The sequence below is a fragment of the Opisthocomus hoazin genome, chromosome 7 (genome assembly GCF_030867145.1).
Source record: "Opisthocomus hoazin isolate bOpiHoa1 chromosome 7, bOpiHoa1.hap1, whole genome shotgun sequence".
NCBI classification, from domain to species: domain Eukaryota; kingdom Metazoa; phylum Chordata; class Aves; order Opisthocomiformes; family Opisthocomidae; genus Opisthocomus; species Opisthocomus hoazin.
In genome coordinates this window covers 70,047,528-70,054,716 of record NC_134420.1, presented here as the reverse complement: position 1 = coordinate 70,054,716, position 7,189 = coordinate 70,047,528, and the positions used below count along the sequence as shown (strand labels likewise).

The window sequence follows — 7,189 nt, the reverse complement described above, 5'->3', positions numbered from 1 at the left end:
ACCCTGCAGAACAGGGATAGGATTTGCCTACATGTATATTTTTGGGGAGCTTAGGGGACATCTCAAATCAAACACTCTTCTGATCAGCTCTTTGCCCCTAAATCTGGCTTTCCAACACCAAACCGACACGGTTCCCCCAGCTTTTTCCCAGATGTTACTGGATCCAGAATTGCCTCCTGCAGCCTGAGTTCAGAGGAAACAAATTCAGCTGGAAGAGCAATCTAAAACATTAAAAATGAAAAAGGAGTTAAAACGCTCTTTATATAATATTTTGAGTTTGCCAGCTCACCTTGGGTTTTTGCCCTTTGCTCACGCAAGTGCCCATTTAAGTTAAAACCAGAAACAAACAGGTAGAGAAAATGTGGGAAGTGCAAAAAGCCAGGTACAATTCAGAGAAATTCCTGCCATGAACTGGCTTTTTCTGATAAAACTGAGCCGTAGCCAGAGAAGCTCATCCCAAATGGAAGGGAAAATACTCAGGAAAGACAAGTAAGAGATAAGATGGGAAAAGCAAAATGGGAAAAGAGGTTTTAAAGAGGCTTAAAAAAAAATTATCAAAAGCCCAGGAAACAAAGAGCTTCTCCAGGCAGGTGTGATGCTGCACCCCAGTTCAACAAGGACTTGTTTTTTCTGATTGCGTTTTGCTTGAGCAGTTTTTTTGGGGGGTTAAACTTTGTTGGTTTGAACCAAATCAGGAAGAAATGAAACTTTCCACACAGCTTCCTGGGAGCCGCCGGCAGCGGGGACCCGGCTGAGCCTTCCCTGTCAGCCCCAGCCTCCGCGCTGCCTTGTGCTCCCCAAACCCTCCCTGCACGTATCCTCCTGCTAAAGAAAAAATAAATAAATGAGAAAATCACCGACTGACGAGCACGAACACGAAGCAGCATAAAAACTCGCCTTCGTTCCGAGCCGGCTGATGTATTTATTTTAAAGGCTGATCTTCGCTGGTGGTGGTGGGGGACATCAGTGCCACCGTGGGAAGGAGAAGGTTTTCCGGTGCCCGCGGAGGGGGACAGCCCGTTTGGGATCCAGGGATGTGCAGCCGAGGGATGGCCGGCGAGACCCCACTCCTCGGGACCACAGCGGGGTGCGGGTGGCCACACGCCTGCGGCCCCCGGGTGACTTGCAGGCGGGAGGGCCCTGGTGACAAGCCACGGGGGACAGCTGGTGACAGAGAGCAGGGTGCAGCGGGAGCATTTTTCCTGCCTCTCTCTCTTCCAGAAGTCCGTGTTTTTGCTGCGTTAAACCCAAACCGGGTTCAGGGCTCCAACGACACACGCGGGAAGGAGAGCGGGAGCGAGAGGGAGAAGGACAGAGAAGAGCCACCAAGCGCAGGGATGCGTGGGAAGAGCCTGATCCTGCATCACGGGGTGCAGTGGCTTCAGCGCGTGGAATCGTAGCTTAAAACCTGGTCCCCCTCTTTCCCCAGCACCTCCGCTCAGATGACCCTGCCCGATCGCTCCCAGGTCCCCCCTTCTCCTCCTCGGCTCAGCCTGGAAAGTTCAGGGCTCTCCCCAAAGGCAGCTGGGGACCGGGACCTCCAGGGAGGGCACAGAGCAAAACTCATCCCTCCCCTCCCCACGAGCAGATTTGGGAAAGCTGAGATGGCGGGGGGAAGGTCACCTTATCCCAGGTCTGCTTGTAACAAATGCGTTCTTTTGCTTAAAAAAAAAAAAAAAGAAAAAATTCATTCATTTTGCTTCCCTCACCTTGGGGAGCCGCCAGCAAAACCCCCTTTGTCTCGGCCCTGCCGAAGCAGCCGGACCCTCCTGGTCCCCCGCGCCTGGCTGCAGCCGAGAAATCCCTGCGGCAGACGGCATCACCCCTCTCCATCACTCGTCGGATGCGATTAAAATGGAAGACAACCATCAAGTGTGCTAGAACCATTTTAATATAATTATACATATCTGCCAAATCCAGGAAAAAAAGGTTTATGCATATATATCTTTTTTTTTTTTTTCAGTTAACATCTGCAAGCATAAACGACAATGAATTTCTCGGTTTAAATTCATCCAGGTCAGAGCAACTGCCCAAAGTCCTGTTGGATCTGACGGTTACTGCCAGCGTGGCCAGCAGTAAGTGAGCTCCAGAGGAGTTTAATGTCCTCGGGTGGGGGGTTTTCCGCTCTTCTCCTCTGTCATTCAGAGACAGTTTGTTGTAAAAAGTTTCAGTGCAGTTCACCTCGGGCGAAAGGCGATTGTGTTTTTCTTTTTTTTTTTTTTTAATATAGATTTTTTAATTATTTTTAAAAAGATGATAATAGGTAACTCAGTTGCTCTGAATTTCACTTATAATTATAACCTATTTAAATCACAGCAGAACTCCCGCTGGTGCGGCGTTCGTAGTTGCATACAATACAGGAGATCACAGTTTTGAAGTCTAGCACAGATTAAAAACCACAGATGTACCATTTATATAAGACACACACTGATTGTCTCTTAAAAACTACATATCGACTCCTTATGAACATTATCTTTTTTTTTTTTGTTTAATCTTTAAATAAAGTAGTGCAGCTAGGACAATCAGTCACACAACCCACACGGCCCTGAACCAAGTTCTCCGGGTGCCAACTTGAGCAAGTCGGGCATGAAACCGTTGGATGAGCTCGAGAGCGAAAGAAAGAGGGGGGGAGAAAAAGAGGGAGAAAAAGAGAGATGCTGTCCATTCCGAATATTTTAACCGAGGGTTGGCTAACACATTGGAAACCTCTGGGTGAAGGATCTTTCCACGCACACACAAAAAAAGAAAGAAAAATCTAGACTTTTTTTTTTTTTACTTTTTTTTTTTTTTTTTAAACTGGCCTGTAGGTGGGACAAGCTCCCACCCCTTCCAAACAAAGGAACCCAACAATTGCCTAAAACTAGAAAGAACACAGATGGGTCTGTCTGTTTTCTGCTCGCTAGATGATCTGTCCGTTTAAGGCCTTCCTCCTCCGTTTTTTTCCTCTTTATTATTCCTTTTCCAGAGCGTCTGAGCAGGAGATGAGTCTGAACGGGATCACACCAACACCGTCCCCCTCTTGTCGCTGTCGGGTTTTTTTTTTGTTCGTTTGTTTGTCCGTTGAGTTAATTTTTCTCTTTAATTTAACCAAGACCTGACTAAAGCCGGGAGCGTTCAGCCCAGCCTGTTCGTTCTCGTGGCGATTTCTCTCGTTATCACCAAGGTTCTTCACAAAACCTGGAACTTCCATGACGACGTCTGGTCCTTATAATCCAAGCAGTCAGCATTGAAGTTTAACTTCCAGGAGGCGGTTTGGTCTTTATAATCCAAGCAATCGGTGGTGGAGTTAAAGCCCAAACTGGTGGCTCCGTAGCCCTGGGTGGAGAGGGAGGCTGGAGACTGGTTGAGGTGGCTGGTGACCGCGTTGGCACCCATGGGACTCAGGGTGGCCCCCGGTCCAGGAAGCTGATGGTGCATAGGGGTCAAGTAAGATCCACAGTCCATCCCTCCGAAATAAGAGGTCGAGCCAGCATATCCTTGGCTGTAGCCCGATGCCTGGGTGTAGGTCATGGGGTAGGATCTCTGCATGCAGGAGGAAGAGGTGGACAGGGGGTCTGAGAGCGGGGAGATGGACGCTGGGCTCCAAATGGACACGGGCGCGCTGCTGCTGGAAATGGTGGGGACCGAGGTGCTGGAGGGGGGGGTGAACTGCCCGCTGGTCCCGCTCTCCGAACTCACTTCCCGGGCCGGCGAATTCTTCTTTTTAGCTGGCCGTACCTTGTTCTGGCCCCCGTTCTGCTGCTGCTGCTGCTGCTGCCGGCACTTGGCCCGGCGGTTTTTAAACCACACCTGGAGACGAAGAGACAGGAAGAGAAAAAGCCTGGGTTTAGGGATGCGCAGGCAAACCCAAGGCGGCAAAGGGAGGGTGGTGGGGAACCCTGGCTGGGGGGGTGGTGGTTCTGAAAGCTCTCCCGGGCGAGCGGAGGGTTGCAGGCTGCTGCAAAGCAAAGCTCCGGGGCTCCCCCTCCCTGAGATCATTAGCAGTAATAACAAGTGGAAATGGGCAAATCAAACTGCTTAATAAGGTCACTTTGGGGGGGAAAGGGGGGAAGTGCCCCCTATTTGCTGTTTGCCTGCCAGGGACCCCCAGGAATCACCATTTAAGGCCTATTGAAGTCAAATTCTTAATCAGAAACAATAGAGCATCAGAAAGGAAGGGAACAATTAGGGAAACAGAGGCAGTAGTTGGGGGGGGCGGGGGGAGTAAAGATGTCTCATTTTCCCTCTAAATAGAGTCTCTGCTCTCACCCCCAGCCAGGGCCAGCCCCTCAAACCATCACAACCCTCTTTTAGCAGGGACTGAGGGGTCTGGCTCTGCGGAGGATGGGTGCTGGGGAAGTTCCGTGGGGAGAAGGCTGGGGTTTGGGGGGGGGAATCCAGGTCCCTGGCTGCCGTGCTCCGCTGTGCCTCCGCTGTGCCACGGCCCCACGCAGCCTCGGGAAGGCTGGCAGGGAGGCAAGAGGTGGAGATGGCTTTGGAGCTGCCCTGCCCTGGCCACACGGGGGTCTCCTGGGTCCATGCTGGGACAGTGCGGACCCCCAGGACCCCCCCTCCTGCCCCTGCCACCAGCACCTCTGAAATGCTGTCTGCTTTGGGCCCCCTGCGGGCTGCTCGCAGAGGAGATGCAACCCAGCCCTGGGAGAGGGGACCCCTCCATCAAAGCCCCTCCAGAGGGAGGGGAAGCCCCCCAGTCTGTACTGGTGTGAAAAGGGATCCCAGCCTGGCCCTGCTCCGAGGATGCAGTGATCCCTGGGGAATGCAGGGGATCCTTTCCAGCTTCTGCAGGGGCCCCAAATGTCTGCAGGACAGGCTGGGGTTTGGCACCCGGGGTGAGGAAGTGCTGGGGTGCGGAGGGCTCCGGAGCTGGGGACCCGGGAGCTGCAGGACACCCCCCCCCCCCCCTCGGTGCAACAGGGAGGAAGGAGAGGGCACACTCCATCCCCGGGGAGACAAACAGCCACTCCATCCCCCCTCTGCACCCTCACCCGTCTATGAGCCTTCCTTCACCCCGCAGGAGCTCCATTTCGGATCCAGGACTGACCCCCAGCCCCTAAACCAGCCCCCTCGCCTCCCTGCCAGCCCAAACCCCGCACGCTGGGACGGAGGTGGGGGACAGGCGGTGGTCTCTGGGGTTCACCCCCGCTTCTTACCTGCACCCTGGACTCGGGCAGGTTGATTTTCAAGGCCACCTCCTCCCGCATGAAGATGTCGGGGTAGCGGGTCTTGGCGAACAGGGCCTCCAGCACGTCCAGCTGCGCCCGGGTGAAGGTCGTGCGCTCCCCGCCGCTGTTTTCGGGGGGTGGCTGCCGAAGGAGCCAGAGGTCCCGGCTGTCACAGAGGCCCCTCACTCCCCCACCCCCCATTTCCCCCTCTCCTGGGCCCCCCGCACCCCGATCCTCAGCCGCCGCCATGCAGCAATGCCACCTCCCCATCTCCCCTGGCTGGGTCTTGAGCATCTTCCCCCCCCCAGCAGGAGGGTGCCCCCTTTTTGCAGACCCTTCCCCTGATATAAAGTTGAGGGTGAGGAGGAAGAGAGAAAGCAGGACCCCACGCCACCCCCCCCTCCACCTACCCCAACCATCAGGGTCCCCGCGCGTGTCGCGCCTCCACAAAGCCCGACGGCTTCTCCTCCGTGGGGCAAAAAGGGGGAGCGGGGGGTGGGGGTGGGGGGGAAGAAGGGGGAGAAAAACGCGGCTTACCGGGATAACCGACGGACGGGTGCAACAAATCCATGCCCGAGGTTGTGAGACTCAGGCCATTGACTGCGTAAGGTGGTTGCTTAAGATAAGACATCATGCTAAAGTTGTGGCGGGGAGGTGAGCTGGCCGAAATCCGGGCGAGGGGGAGCCGCCCAAGCGCCCTGCCTGCCCCGGGGGGTGCCTGGGGGGCCGTCGGGTGCCTGCGGAGGGAAGGGGGTGGGGGGGTCAGGCCAGCTCGCTGCTCCCCCCTCCCAGCTTTTATCCCCCTCTGCCTTCCCCCGTCAAATCCGTAAGCCGGACCCCAGCCGGGGTTGGGAGCTGGGGAGAGACTGACCAGATCAACGCGTCTCTCCCCGAAAAAGGGGAGAGGAGGGGAAGGGGGGGGGGGGGGGACACATCCCAGCCAGTAATTACTCCCCCGAACAAAACCCCCCCATGCCTTCAACTGCCCGCATTGTACAGCAGCCCGCGGCATTTGCATAGGATTCCCGGCGGGCACCGGCTAATTGTCTCAAGCAAAACTTGATTGGGGCCATTGGCAGACACAAAGAACCCCTTGGCTAAATAAATAATGCAGATAACAAAGCCCGAGGGTGAGAAACAAAGAAACAATTCAAGAAACCTATCTCTCCCCTAGTCTCTTGCAAGGACTTTAATTATCCCAGGTTTGGGCAACATTCAAACCTTCCCCCCCTCCTCCCGCTTTCCCCTTCCCCCTCGACGTTGCTGCATTTCAGAGCTCAAATGCCCGCTCGGGAAGAGACAAACTTTTCTGCTCTGCCTCCATCAGTCCACGTCTGCAGTAATTTCCACCGGCCATTTGCACCTAATTAGTAGTCCGGGTAATTAGATTTGGAGGCAAGTAACAGATTTATTAGGCTTTCAAGCAACTCTTGATGACGGAGCTGAAGTTAAACAAACACCTCGGTGGGGAGCGGCCCCGGCTCTCTGCAGCGGGGGGCGATGGGGGGGGGCCCAAACCCACCCTCTGCCAAAAATGGACGACGAGGGGCCAGCCCGGGTATGCTCGAAAGGGTTAAAACCGTTTTTTTTTTCCAGTGGAAAATTTGTTTGGGTTTGTTTTTTATCTGTTTGGGCAAAATCTCGCCCTCGCCTCCGTTCCCGGCGGCCGTCGGAAATGGAAAAAAAAAACCCCACGAACTCCAGCGCAACTTTTTTCCCCCCCCAAACACCCCAAAACTCCGCGTTTCGGTGAACGAGAGAACATGGGAGAAGAGCCACCTCCTCGGGGTCCTGCAGGACTCCCGGCCCCTGTGCCCCCCCCCGCCGGTGCCGCTGGCCCCCAGGTACCGAGTTTCCCCCCATTTCTTGCTGTTTTTTTTCCCCTCGGGGAAGGGCTTTGCCGCTCTCGGATGCGCTGAGCGGCGGAAAGGGCGCGCATCTAGCGCGGGGAGCGCAGGGTCGGGCCCCGCGTTTAACATTATCCCCCACGGGTGGGTGTGTGGGCGGCTGAAAAAGGGCAGCTTTGC

The 7,189-nt window shown here is 55.1% G+C and overlaps 1 protein-coding gene across 1 annotated transcript; it reads right to left on the bottom strand.

Annotated features, from left to right (window-relative positions):
• Positions 1 to 2,500: 2,500 nt before the first annotated feature.
• OTX2 (orthodenticle homeobox 2) lies at positions 2,501 to 5,867 on the bottom strand. The gene is given in 4 exon segments (XM_075426136.1): positions 2,501 to 3,789; positions 5,151 to 5,279; positions 5,281 to 5,303; positions 5,700 to 5,867. Coding segments are annotated over 4 exon segments (870 nt in total). The 5' UTR covers positions 5,797 to 5,867; the 3' UTR covers positions 2,501 to 3,168.
• Positions 5,868 to 7,189: the final 1,322 nt, after the last annotated feature.